This window comes from Camelus dromedarius, chromosome 10, assembly GCF_036321535.1.
Source record: "Camelus dromedarius isolate mCamDro1 chromosome 10, mCamDro1.pat, whole genome shotgun sequence".
Taxonomy (NCBI): domain Eukaryota; kingdom Metazoa; phylum Chordata; class Mammalia; order Artiodactyla; family Camelidae; genus Camelus; species Camelus dromedarius.
The window spans coordinates 35,100,817-35,116,041 of record NC_087445.1 but is presented as its reverse complement, the minus strand read 5'-3'; the positions used below and the strand labels follow the sequence as shown (position 1 = coordinate 35,116,041).

General features: G+C 39.2%; 1 protein-coding gene across 1 annotated transcript in view; it reads right to left on the bottom strand.

The window, feature by feature from the left end:
• Positions 1-15,225, bottom strand: part of PGM5 (phosphoglucomutase 5) — a 160,223-nt gene that overhangs the window by 127,387 nt on the left and 17,611 nt on the right. The window contains exons 2-6 of the mRNA XM_031449819.2: positions 13,146-13,308; positions 8,429-8,575; positions 5,287-5,412; positions 1,152-1,342; positions 388-542 (exon numbers count right to left, since the gene is read on the bottom strand). Of these exons, the coding sequence (XP_031305679.1) occupies positions 388-542; positions 1,152-1,342; positions 5,287-5,412; positions 8,429-8,575; positions 13,146-13,308 (782 nt within the window). The remainder of the gene's footprint in view (positions 1-387; positions 543-1,151; positions 1,343-5,286; positions 5,413-8,428; positions 8,576-13,145; positions 13,309-15,225) is intronic.

The following is a 15,225-nucleotide window of genomic DNA, read 5'->3' as shown; positions in this document are numbered from 1 at the left end:
GTTTTATTATTAAATATTGATGAAGAATTTACTATGAACCAGGTATTCTGTTAAATGCTTTACAAGAGTCATCTCATTCCTACCTCATAACAATCCACGTAAGGATGATACTATTAGTATCCTTATTTTAAAGATAGGAAAACAGAGGCACAGAAATCAAATAAGACTCCCAATTTCCCAACAGCTAAGAAGTAGCACAACCAAGAATCAAGTTCAGGCCACCTGATTCGTCACACTCCTACCCGGGACACCATACCACATCTCTAAATTCTCATGCTTTCAACAAGTTCCCAAGGGAGTAGAGGAGAACGAGTGACAGCTACCAGCACAGGGGACATTGACATCAGAGGTCTACCATGAAGTTTTCATGGTGACATCCTTGCTTACCTGTCGAGGGCTGTGCTGGTGGGCATACTCCTCCCAAACCCGCGGACCCCCATCTGACGGAAATATGGAATGCAAGAGAGGTTGGCGGCAATAATGGCCAGGGAGTCGGAAGGGCTCACGAAGAAGCCATTTTGGCCTAGGATCATATAACGGTCCTGTGGGAGAGAATGTGTGAAAATGTCCAGACAAAGGCACCTGCTGCTAGCAGCCCGTTCCCATCATCTTCACAAGCCACATAACTGCCATCCCATATTTAAGCGATGTAAAACAACTTGAATGAGTCCAAAGAGGGCCTGGGAAACCAAAATCCCTGAATACTGTAGGGCCCAGAATCTTGACACAACTGGGAATGTATCCCACCTGTCGACATGTGAGGATGACTACTTCAGGCTTCAATAGCCTTTATATTCTTAATTCACACTTCCCCCCAAGACATAAAGGAGAACACAGATTACTGCTGAAGTGGCTGGTTCTTTAACATGGTGATTTCTACAAAATCAGCCATGAGTAAAGATTTATTGCATGAATTTTTTTTTATAAAAAGAAATAACCTCTTTATAACAGCATGCTTACTTGGAACTAAGAAGGGTAATGGCTATTTAATAGCAATACTTAGCCACTAAACAGAAAGGCAGATGCAGAGCCAGTTAGGATTCATACGCCCCATGGACGTCAGCCCGAGAGGTATTCATTAATTCTCTGGGTTCCAATGCTTGGGTCATTATCTGGTAAAAGGATAGTGGGCAGAAAACTTTCCTACTTACCCCATCAGCATCAAATGCAGCTCCAAAGCCGTATTCCCCTCCTTTCATAGCTTCCAGAAGGGTCGTTGCATATGTCAAGTTGGGGTCAGGATGCTGCCCTCCAAAATCTTCCAGGGGAACACAGTTGATTGCAGAATTGGCTGGGGCCCCCAGCTCATCACACAGAACTTTTCTCACATAGGGTCCCATAACTGGAAAAAAAAAAAAAGATACAGAGTAATGTGGAATCTTTGCAGAACCCCTCAAGAGTGTTTTGTTCTGCTTAGAACAAGTAAGGTTATGTAATAGCACAAGAAAAAATAAATTCCACAAGTTTTTTCAAGACACCACAAAGAATAATAGTTACTTCAATGACTCCTCATTGAGTACCTACTGTGAACCAGTGACTGTGTTAGGCATATAGAAGTTGTCTTCAATAACCTAGTTACGTGAAATTTTTCTCTAAAAATTTTCTAAAATGTCAGAAAGAAATCGACTACCTAATAATGATTCATTGTCTGTTACTTTTTATGTATTAAAAGCTTTACGTAAATATATGCAAAAGCACTTAAAGGCTCTTGTGCTCTGGCAATGTTCTTTGCCTCTGCAATCGCTTTAACTCTGCCAAGTGTATAATTAAACTCTGTAAACCACTGACGCGTATAAAACCTAAGCACATTTTACAAAAAAATGCTAAGGGATTGTGTTTTCCAATTCAACAGACTTTCATGGAGTGCCTAACACGGAATGCCTGTGTGAAGAACGGAGGTCATCAAGGGGCACAAACACCCAATTCCTACACACCTGGACTCACTCTCATAGTGGGATGAGTCAGATCTACAGGTGAGTGGTTGCAATGGTAAGACTAGATCTATTCAATGTATATTTATGAAATAATTAGATCCAATAGCTTAAAAGAAGAAATGACCACAAGTGGGGCTTCAAGAAGGAGGCAGCATATCTGGGAGGACTTGGAAGAATATAAATTTGACAGGGGTGGGGAGTGAGGATGCCATCCAAATGGAAAGAACATTATGAGCAAGGGAACAGCGCCTGAGGTAGAACATACAGTACATTTGGGGACCAGCATGTAATCCTGTTGGCTGAAATATACGAAAGTACTGCTTTCCATTTATTTTCCACTAATGCAACAAGAGCCTCAGACAGTGAACATCTTTTGATTTTGCCTGCCCAGCACCCCTTCCACTAGTAGCAGCATTTTGGGTTTCCTTTGGAGAACCAAGCCTTTTCCCACCTCAGTTCATCTGATCCTGGTGTGGCTCAATCCCACTTCCCCCAAGGCTGGGGAGGTGACCTAGGTCTGTCCGTCAGTATCCTCCATCCCTCAACCAGAGCGACTGATGCAGAAATGAACATACAGTGCAAGCTAGGCAATGAGGCTCAAATCCAGAAACATTGCTTAAACTATTTGGAAAGAAAAGCCATCTTCCCTCTAGGCCAGATAATGCTAAGGCAAGAAACCGAAAGATCCTTTTCTGGAGAATATAGCCAGCCCAACAGGAAAGAACAACACAGCCCAGCCAGAAGACCTCAGAGTAAAACCGGTGGAAGATAAGTTCCACACATGGGCTCAGAGCTCCCAACAAAAATTTTAGTGCCTCACTCTTAAACATGCCAGAGAGCCAAGGACCACCAAACTTTTGAGGCATGCATTAAAAATGAGACCAAAGCAAACAGAGAAAAGAGTGACTTGAAGGAAACAGAAACTACATAGGCAGAAGAAATCTTTTGAATTATGTATCCGTCATACCCCAAAAGAGACCAACAAGATATGGTAGAATAGCTAAAACTGGAAAGATTGACAATACTGAGTGCTGGTGAGGACATGAAGAAACGGGAGCCTCCATACTCTGCTGGTAGTGCAAATGGTGTAGCCACTTTGGAAAATAGTTTGGCAGTTTCTTATTAAGTTAAACATATACATCATCATATGAACCAGCAGACCCACTCCTAGGTATTTGTCCAAAACAAAGGAAATCATATATTCCCATAAAGACTTGTTCACAAATGTTTATAGCAGCTTTGTTTTGTGGTAGCCAAAACCTAGAAATAACCCTAATTATATCAACTGGTGAATGGATAAACAGAAATAGTGCATCCATATGATGGAATACTACTCAGTAGGAACAAGAAATAACTACTGACATGTACACCACCATGAATGCATCTCTAAAACATTATGCTGAGTGAAAGAAGCCTGAAGAAAAAGGCTACATATCATATGTGTCTATTTATATGGCTTTCTGGAAAAGGCAAAAAGCGGATGAGTGATTCCTAGGGACTAGGGGAAGGAGGAGAAGTATGGCTACAAAGGGCCACAGAAGAACTTGTTGAAGTGAGAGAAATGTTCTGTATCTTGACTGTCATAGTGGTTGAATGTTTGTCATATGTTTGCAATTTTACTGCATATAAATTATACCTTGGTAAACCTGATTTATTTAAAAAAAAAAGATATGGCACTCATGAAATATGAATATGAAACTATTTTTTAAAACAGGTTATTTGGAAAATTTAAAAAAATGGTTTTGGGAAATGAAAAATATGAGAGTGGAACTGAAAAACTAAATGGAAGGACTTAGAGATAAAATTGAGAAAATCTACCAAAAAGAAGCACAAAACAAAAAGAAGGAAAATGGGTGGTGAGTGAAAGAATAGTATAATTAAAGGTCCAGCCCAGTGGGATCAATATCTGAACAACAGCCATTCTAGAAAGAAAGGAAAGAGGAAGTAATGGAGGAAATTATCCAAGAAGCAATTCAAGAAAATTTCCCAGAATTAAAGGACACAAGTTTGTAGATTGCAAGTGCCCAGCACAACAGAGGAAAACAGTCCCACACGAAGGCCCATTACGGTGAATGGAAGGAACACTGAAGATACGTCAAAGGCCCTGAAGCCTCCAGAGAAGGAAAAAAGAAAGATTTCATAACATGAAGTCAGAACAGCATCAGATTGCTCAAGTTCAATAGGAGCAGCTACAAGACAATGGAGCAATGCCCTCAAACTTCTGAAGGAAAATAATATCCAACCTAGATTTCTATCTCCAGACAGGTATCAATTCAGAGTGAACATAGGAAAAAGGCATTTTCAGATGTGCAGTGACTCAAAACATTTACCTCCCATGAGCCTTCTCTCTCAGACTTCCTGGAGAATGTGTTCCTCCAAAATGTGGGAATAAATCAAGCAAGTGGAAGACAAAGGATCCAGAAAGAGGAGAGTCAGTATCAGAAAGGAGTAAAGGGAATTGCAGGATGATGACAAATGGAGATTCCAAGACCACTGCAGCTCAGAGAGCAACCAGTGCAGAGCAGAGGAGATCCCAGGTCTCCAGGAAAACAAAAGGAGAGGAGATTTAGACACTGGAAGAATAGGAGGGTTAATAGTGGCAAATATACTTAACAAAAACTAAACAGTGAGAAAACAAGGCAACTAATTCCAAAGAAGTAAAAAAAAAAGAAAAAAGTTGTACTGTAAGGAAAATATAACTATAGTTTTTTGCATGGCTCAGCAGTGTTATGATAATGCAGATACTAGATACTGATCTTACCAAAATGATGATATAATTAGCTTCAGAAAGTATGCTTGGATTTAGTGAGTGGAAAGTGTGAAAAAGAGCTACAACCTCATCTTCTATAGTACAGTCATTAACACCTTAAATTGAAAAGTCAACAAGGAGCAGTATATTCATGGTATTTAAAATAGGGAGATAAATACCTAAAAAAAAAAAAATCACTGGAAGAGTTGTTTGTTTTTTTAATGGTTGCCTTTGGAAAGTAGGAAATTAGGGGAAGGAGCTGGGAATGGGTTTTTTTCATAATAAACTTTATACTATTGGACTTTTTAAACTATGTACATATACTGTGATCAAAAAAAATTTAATTACTACAGTTCTGCTATCTCAAATCCACACTCAAACAGGCATAGCCTCAAAATCATTTGTTCAAGCTTTGTTTTCACTTGTATCTAAAGAGAGAAATCAGAGCCCTGAAGTTTTCCAGAGCATCCCAAATACCTGAAGATACATAGGTTGTGTGAATACCTACAAATCCAACCTTCCTCATAATCCCAGAAACCCCACAAGCATAAAGGTCTCTTTATCATTTCTTGCCCACCAGTTGGTAGAGGACCCCATGCTTACCTCCGTGCATTGCGTCAACCCGGATCTTCAGTTGGCCGGGCCCAGTCAGCAAACTCTTGATGGCGTTAAAGTCAAAGATGGTCCGAAGGAGGTTGAGATAGATATCCACTGGGTCCACAATCTCCACTAAGGATAGGAAAGCAAACGGAGACACCAGTGACTACCAGTGAAGGGTTCTTGGAAGCATAAAAAAGCATGAAATTACGATCACAATTCCAACATAACCCCACACATTTATGTGAGAAGCAAAGTGTCCATTTGCAAACAAGATCACAAATTAAAGCGCAATCAGGATGCTACAAACTTTTCTGATAGTCAAACAGTATAAAAAAAATCTCAAGTTATAAATGCTTCTTTGCAAGTGAAAAAATCAACCACCAGAATAAAGTAGTTAAGATAAAACTATACTACACCTATTGTCCCTACTCCCACCTTCTTTCCACCACCTCCCTCCCTAAAACTGAAAGCACCTCTGTGCTCAGAGGCATCCTGGCACAACGGGTTGCCTCTCCTGCGGGGATGACCGAAGAGTGACTCAGCTGGCACGAAACAAATCAAGAAGTGACCCCCTACTTTCCAAATGCCATTGTGCCAAACAGATCCAGGTTCTGAACTGGTGATGAATGATATTTTTCTGAGTTTGTGTGCCATCTCCTGGGTGCCCAACCTAGTACCAGTTTCAGGGTGTCAGATATGTAGAAATCCTCATTAAACACGAATGTTCTCCAGTGTCCTGCACTATCCAATGACCAGGAATCCAAAACAAGTCTTTCCCATTTATTTCACAGATTCATAAAACCCAGAATATATCTCATTTTCAAACTTAGCAATCAGTATGTAATTAATACTCAGAAAATACTTTCCCTAAAAGTAATAAATATCTTATTATAAGCACTAAAATTTGTCCACGAGCCGTACCTTTTATATCTGTAGATAAAATCTGAAACTTACATATGTTGTTTTTCAAATTTTTCAAATACATACAACTTTGGAGTCATGAGATATTTAAACTTACACTAAAGATATTAACAACCCATCTTTAATAATTTTTAGTACATCTAGGTGCAATATTTAATGAATGAGATTTTAATATGTAATATGAAACTCTCCCTTCATCTGGTTAAATACAAATCTAAAACTATTTTTCCTTGCATTTAAATGTAGTATGTGTGTCCATTCAAATATAATGTAATTACTTTTTAAGGAACATAGATAGTTTTTAATCATCTTTTGACATGAGAAGGATATTAATCTATAAAATAAATTCACTAAAAATTCATCTATATGAACAATATATCTAAAAATGGTTAACATGGTAAACTTTATGTTGCATATATTTTACCACCATAAAGAAACTATTCTATAAAATAAAAGGTTATGGCCTGAACATGTTTGAAGTTTTACTCATTCTGAAATACAGGATAATATTTTTGGCATTTCATCCTGGTTCTTTAATTCCTGAACCACTTGCCTAACTACATGTGGTATTTATAGCAGATAACACATAGTACCGAACAGAAATGTAAAAAACAAGAAAGCAAGCAGAATTCCGTGAAAACTGAAAGTTCACATCACACAGTTCACGTTCTTCATCTTTTAAGGTGAAATGCCAAAGACAGATTTGTTTCTGATTAACTCAAGCCTTGCTCAACATTTAAAACAGCAAGAACACAGCACATAAATTATCCCAATTATCTCCAAATTCCTCCTGGGAGCCAGGAAATTTCTTTATCTACCTCTTTGTATCTGTAGCATTGTAGAAAACTCACCAAGCTAGCAATGTGGCTAAAGCAGTGGGCCTGAATCTGAGCTAACCAAAGGGCTAGGTCTCTTGGACAACTAATAAAATTGTGAAGATACCAAAAATTAGTGAATAAATAATAAATAAATACATACATACATACATAAAATTTCTTCCTGATGGTAATGCTTCATTTTTCTCAGCTGTCTTATTTCCTAGTCCTTCCAAATATATGTGATTAAGAATACTTAAATCATTTGTTTGACATAAAATATCCTTTGCTTTTAGTTGTCAAGTGATTATGTGGACATACATGTGTCTTTGTGTGTATACTTCCAACTAGATTAATAAAAGCAGGAACCCTGCTTCCAGTAAGTATCACATAGTTTTCAATTAATTTCTGCTTACTAGCTAAGCAAGCAACTGACTCAAAGTATTCCAAGAAAAATGTAGTAGAGTTGGCCCAACACTATGACTCTTGAACATTCCATTTCAAGCTCTTCTCCGTCCCTAAAATAAGACATGGCCGTGAGCCAGGCATTTCATCTTTTTAGCTAGATTAAGTTACGTATAAAATAAGGATACCACCTTAACACAAACAGGATTTAAGCTTCTAGGGGCACTAAAGGAGTAAATAAATGTTAGTATTTATTGCCATTTGTATGTCTTCTAGGAAAAAGCAATAGTATAAAATAAAGGGTGAAAAAATTACACGCATATACGTGGTATTATTGCTGTTATATAGTTCAATATTAATCTATAAATTGAAAGGTTATAATCTGACGACTTAGAAGTTTTATTCACTCTACAATATAGCATATTTTTGGCAACTTCATCCTGGTTTTTTTTTAACTCTTGAACCATTTTCCTAAATCCATTTGGTACTTAATGAATTCCTTTCTAAAATCTCCTAATGTGGAGTGTGGTATAGAGCAGGTGATCAATGATTGTGCATTGAATCAAGATGAACGGCATGGTTCTGGCTTGGAAAAGAAATGCCCACTTTCCATGGGAAATTTTAATAACCTCACCACATTGTTGGTCTCTCCTCAGTTATCTAAAATATTTCGGCATCTTCACCATAATTGCTTAGAAAAGCAAGACACGTTTTGGCAATTCACCGCCTATTCTTGGAACACTGTCAAAGAGTCAGCCGTGAAATGTTCCCTATGTCAAAAATGATATAGAGTTTGGAAAGTGGTTTTTGAGAGTTGCCAGTTCTAAATATCTTGGCTGCTCTCGCTCCAGTCTGCACCACATGCAGATTGCATCTCGTTATCAAGGGCCACTCATGAGACTGATCATTCCATCGCTTCTGCGTGCGCTCTCCCCCGAAGAAACCAGAATCGCCCCCATGCATGGAGTTATTCTGACTTCTTCAAAACAGAATTTCTCTATTACCTCTGAACGGTTTGAATTTGTTCTCCAGGTCAAATTCTTGTCTTCCTAGTCGAGATAGGTCAATTCGAAGATCAGGGCATATGGCGTATTCCTCGATTGTTTTGCTGATCTGGTAGATTTTGTCTGACACAGCATCTGGCGCAGGACCTAAGATTTGAAAATAACGCACCACTAAAAATAAATCTGCTTAAAAAGTCCATCAGAGAAACGTTACCTCCTCCTCCTCCACCAAGCCAGAGAAAGATTCATTTGTTCTCTAGACAATGGTCAACACTTCACAGTTCAATTAGCCTCAATATTTTTTATTCATCCACTACAGAGGAAATGTGGTCAGCCTCACCTGTTCCATGTAGGCCAGTAACCTACAGCTTTGTTTGTTTTAATCCACTTCTAAGCAATGATACGTCGTCCCTAAAAATAGTTTCACACCTGCCAGGGAGACCCGGTTATGTCATCAGCTTTATTCAGGATGTGAGACACAAACAGGATATGCATTTGACAGAAGCGAGGGATTCCAGATTTAAACTGCAGCTTCCCAAGTGCACCTAGAGAAAGAAACTGTGATTTCTACTCCCAGGTCTGCTGCCTAGTTGAGGTATAAGCTGACCAGGGTACATTATTTTCCCCAAGTCACACTCTCTAGTGACCCCCCCCCCAATAAAACTGCAAGTCACACTCTCTAGTGACCCCCCCCCCCAATAAAACTAAGTGAGGTTTAAGTGAAAATACCTCATGCACTTCCTTAGAAAGGTCAAGCCAGCAATTAAGCTGTGATAGGCTTTAAATGAAGTGAATATGAAATCAATAGTTGTCCTCCAGTTTTTCTTTTCTTTTTAATTTTTGTATCTTAATGCAAAGCATTTAAGTTTTTTTTTTTTTTGCAACAACTTTGGGAATCTAATAAATAAATAGATTGAAAGATCTAAAATAAAAATGACAGAGAGACTGAGAGTTAGGTAACTTTGTATACTGACCTCACTTACCAACTATAACTTTCTACTGAACAGAAATCATTTCTTGATTTCTTTTACATCCCAATCCTTAGAGCTACACCGTCCAGTTCTATAGCCACTAGCCACATGTGGCTGTCAAGCACCTAAAATGTGACTAGTCAAACTGAGATGTGCTGTAATTATAAAACACACACCAAATTTTGAAAAGTTAATAGAAAAATAGATTGCATTCATATTTTTATAGTAACTTGCTGAAGTGATAATATTTTGGATACATTAAGTTACATAAACTATATTATTTATTTCACCTGCTTCTTTTTACATGGCTACTAGAAAATTTTAAATTACATACATTGCTCACAATGTATTTCTATTGGACAGCGCTGCCTTAGAGCACAGCACTGTTACTGCCTCCCAGTAAAGGTTCACTGACCATATGAGAAGGGAGAATGACCAAACTTGTCAAATCGCATACATTATATACATGCAGATTTGTGCTATAGCAATTGTACCTCAGTAAAGTTAGCTGGGAGGAAAGGAACAGCAAGAGCACCATTTCAGCAGGTGGGAAAGAATTTTACTCATGTTTTCTTGTATAGGAAAAGTGAAGACCACAAAGAAGTAAATGTAGCCCTTCTCAACATTATTCACTACCATCTCTTATACTTTTGCAAAACTTACAAAGTAAATAGTCTTATTTAGCTTTTGCATTTTTTATGCTTGCCAGATGATACACAAATATCCTCCTGCCTCCCAGGCACCACACTATGTTCTTGGGCTGTTTCCATCACTTTTTTTTTTTTTAAGAGTTTCTGAGTTTGTATGCCAAAGCACACTGATTTCCAAAAGTAAAACAAAAAAAAAGTTCTAGCAGGACTGGATGCCACTCAACCAGCCATGCTGATAACCTGTAAGTTCACCAGCACCCTTTGTATTCCTTTGCATCTCCCCAGTCCACATCTCCCATGCCAGTGACTTACCTCTTCATTTTAGTCAATGCCTGGTACAGTCATACCATATGTATTATTGTCTCTTGAAATCCTTCTTTCAAAAATATCAAATTTGAGTGTCTTCGACCCCTAAATTCCTAATCCTCCATTTACCCTACTCTGCACCCCTGCTGAACCTGTTCCTCATTCCTATACTGATGCCCATCATCACTTGATTAATCCCAGGCCATCGGTCCATTCTCATTTCACTGGTCTCTTAACCCAGGAAGGACCCTATGGTCTAGCATTTAAGCCTTGCGTTGGTTAACATAATGACACAAGGCAACATTTACTGAAACTTACATATACCACATTTCACACCTTATATGGAATTTAACACTCACAAAAAGTAGAGGAAGAATTACTAGTATCATCATTTTCAAAATAGGGAAACTGAAACTGGAAGAGGTGACCTTAACCAAGGTCACATCAGCGGTAACTGACGGAGGCTGGGTTTGAATCCTAATAGTCTGATATCAGCTCAGACACCCTTAACAACTACCAGACCTCCAGATGCTCTGTCACGCCCACACTGCCATCCCCCAATCCCCGGAATTGCAGATTGTTTTCCTAAAATATTCAATAGTTGCTACAAGACTAAATGTTGGTCCTAGATGTGCTTTTTTGTAAAGCAGGATTTCTCTAATCACACCTTCAAAAACAAGGCTCTTTGTAAGGTGGTTCTTTTTTTTTTTTTTTAACTTAACTTGAATAATATTCCTTCTCTGGATAATGTCCAAAATGGCTGCGAGGAGGGGGAGATAATGTACCTTCCCTTCAGGATGTGCTATTTTGCCTGGGGCCAGGAATAATTCATAATGGTAACTGCTGTTGGTTAAAATGCAGCTCCCACCCATGTATACACCAAGACTCAGTGTGTATACACCAAGACTCAGTGTCCCAGTTTAAAAGAGATTTAAGAGACTTAACAACCAAATGCAATGTATGGTTCTGGAATGACTCTTGGTTTGAACAAAACAGATTTGGGAGATACTTGGAAATTTTTTAATATGCGTTAGGTTTTAGACGATATTAGAGAATTAGTGTGGTCATGTAGATATATAGGAGTATGTTTTTCTTTTAAAGAAATGCATTCAGAAATATTTAGGTGTGAAATGTCTTTATGCTGTAATTCACCTTAAAATTCTTCAGGACAAAAAAGATAAGCAAAATGGAAAAACAAAATAATGGACACATGGTATCCATTTATTATTCTTCCTACCTTTACATATGTTCAAAAATGTTTTTAATTTACCCCTAATACACATATGCCGCCCCACCAGGACCTCTAAACAGTAAAATTTCTATAAAAATATATGAAAAAGTGAAATAATTCCAAGCATGTCAGTGAGAGAAAGTCAACACTCTAGGAAAGAGGGAGTGCAGGACTTATGCTAAGAAGTTGTCCGTCTGGCCCTAAGCAGCCACATGACCTTGAGCAAACAGCCTCTCAGGGGGGCTAATTTGTTCCTGTGTAAAATGAAGAAAATGATCTAAATTACTCTGAGGGTATGTCCCAACTTTAAACTCCAGAGTCCTTCCATGTCAGATCAGCATGAGCATTCACTCATTTCACTGTGCTGAGGTGTGCAGGGGACCACGACACCAAATGAGTTTGAGACCCCATTATGCCACTTTCTTGTCATGTCACCTTGGGCACCATGATGCTTAATTTTATATGTCAACTTGCTTGGACCACAAAGAGCCCAGATGTTCGGTTCAACATTATTCTGGGTGTGTCTGTAAGGGTGTCTTTGGATGAGATTAACATTTGAGTCAGTAGACTGAGTGAAGCACAGGGCTTCCCCCAGGGTGAGGGGGCCACAACCAACCCACTGAAGGCCTGGACAGAACAAAAAGACAGAGAAAGGGAGAAGTCACTCTCCCTCCGGCTGTCTACCGTTGACACACTGGTCCCCTCCTGCCTTCAGACTTGGACTCAGACTGGGACTTATACCATCAGCTCGGCTGTTCTCAGGCCTCTGCACTCAGATCAGAGCTATAACATCGGCTCTCCTGGGTCTCCAGCTTGCCAACCACAGATCTTTGAACTTCTCAACCTCCATAATCCCATGAGCCAATTCCTTATAATAAATATCCTTCCAGAGCTTCCTCAACTTATGATGGAGTTATACCCAATACACCCATTGTAAGTTGAAAATACTGTTAAGTCAAAAACGCATTTAATACACTTAACATCATAGCTTAGCCCAGCTTACCTTAAGAGAGCTCATAGCACCTGTATTAACCTACAGTTGTGCATAATCATCCAACACGATGCCTATTTAATAGTAAAGTGTTGAATAACTCATGCAATTTATCGAATACTGTACTAAAATGGAAAACAGACTGGTCATATAGGTACCGAGTGACTGTTAAGTGTATCGGTTGTTCACCCTCGTGACTGGCTGGGAGCTGCACTCTCCGCCACTGCCCAGCACCACGAGAGAGAACCATACCACATGCCTCTAGCCTGGGAAAAGATCAAAATTTTAAATTTGAGCAAAGTATGATTTCTGCTGAATGCATATTGCTTTCACAATGTCGTAAATTCAAAAAAATCTCTGAATTGTACCATCATAAGTTGGGGACCATCAATACATTCTGTTGGTTCTGCTTCATTGGAGAACACTGACTAATACAGGCATCTTACTAGATTTTTCTGAACCATTTCCTCTCTGCCTTGCTTGTCTAGCATCAGAGGGTCACTGTAAGACTATCACAATATAAGAGAAAAGAGTTCATGATGATTAAGGCATATTCTGAACCGCATACCTCCATTGGCAACATTAAACTTCACTCCAAACTCTCCCCCAGGTCCTCCAGGGCAGTGGCTGGCTGTTAGGATGATTCCACCAGTGGCTTTGATCTTTCTGATAATGCAGGAAACAGCAGGTGTCGACAAGATGCCATTCTGTCCAATAATCAGTCGACCAATCTAGATTAGCCAGGGGAAAAAAGAAATCAATTCAATTACATGGGATTGAAGTGCATTTCATGAGAAAGTGTCCCAGGCTCTGTTATCAAGCACTAGAATCACTTGGCAAAAAGAACTGAGTGATCCCGCTCCTGGGCATATATCCAGAAGGAACCCTACTTCAAAAATACACTTGCACCCCAATGTTCATAGCAGCACTATTTACAATAGCCAAGACATGGAAACAGCCTAAATGTCCATCAACAGATGACTGGATAAAGAAGATGTGGTATTTTTATACAATGGAATACTATTCAGCCTTAAAAATGACAACATAATGCCATTTGCAGCAACTTGGATGTCCCTGGAGAATGTCATTCTAAGTGAAGTAAGCCAGAAAGAGAAAGAAAAATACCATATGCGATCGCTCATATGTGGAATCTAAAAAAAAAAAAAGAAAGAACATAAATACAAAACAGAAACAGACTCATAGACACAGAATACAAACTTGTGGTTGCCAAGGGGGAAGAGGGTGGGAAGGGACAGACTGGGAGTTCAAAATGTAGAATAGATAAACAAGATTATACTGTATAGCACAGGGAAATATATACAAGATCTTGTGGTAGCTCACAGCAAAAAAAAATGTGACAATGAATATATGTATGTTCATGTATAAATGAAAAATTGTGCTCTACACTGGAATTTGACACAACATTGTAAAATGACTATAACTCAATAAAAAAATGTTAAAAAAGAAAAGAAGAAGAACTGGGTGAGCTTTATGTTGGGGGTTTGGGAGGGGGACGGGGGTGTAGCTCTGACGTTGTGTTTCCTGCCCAATGTCTCCAAGACCATTTGGGACTTCCACACCTAGCAGTCAGTCATTAACCTATAAATGGGATCTGCCTCACTGATATTCAGTAGTCTGAAACACCTGTTGCTGATGACCAAAGGTTTCATTGGAGTCACACAAGAAGTTCTTAGTTTGTTACTGGTTCAGAAACTGGATGTGTACATGCTGGAAATTATAAGAAAAAACAGCACTTCTCTGCTTCACCTTCCTTCTCCACCTTATCACAAGCTCACACAGTAGGGGACCTGATCTGCTCCAGCCTCATTGTCAGCAAGTGTATTTTAACTGTACTCAGAAGGCCCACTCTCCCAAAGGCAGGAATTTTATTTCGGCCACCATGAGACAGCATGTGCTGGGGACATTGGAGAAATCCAGCCATGCTAGGCAGAGATCTGGAGGTCATCCATCAGTGTGGCCAGACTCCCTATAGCTACAAAACCGACGCTTTTAAAAAAAAGAAAGCAGCACAACCCTGCAGAGCATTACTCCACATGCTTTGTTTTAAAATAGGGCCCGAGGTGGGGAGGGTATGGCTCAGTGGTAGAGTGCATGCCTAGCATGCATCAGGTCCTGGGTTCAACCTCCAGTACCTCCCCTCAATAAATAAATAAACCTAATTACCTCCTCCCAAAATAACCTAAAATAAGACCCAACATCTTCCAATCTGGTGGTTCTCAAATGTTGCTACAAATTAGCATCATTAATGAAGCCTAGAAAATTCTCAATACTGACTGCATTCCAGACTAATTATGTTGGAATCTTGGGGTGGGATCCTGACATTCACAGTTTTTAAAGCTTGTCAGGTGACTCCAACATTCAGCCAAGCTTGGTAATCAAACCCCCTCATTACTCAAAGGACCATCAACTTCAAGTTTGCAAGAAATACAAAACCTCAAGGCCCACCCCACACCTACTGAATAAGAATCAGTACCTTAACAAGATCCCCACCCCTCCTTCCAGATAATTCATTAGTCCATTAAAGTTTGAGAAGTACTGATGTAGCCCAGAAGCCAAGGCAAGCTCTTGTGTTCAGCTCAACAGCAAAGTCAACCAACAACAGAATTGCTAGAAGTGGGTCACTGACC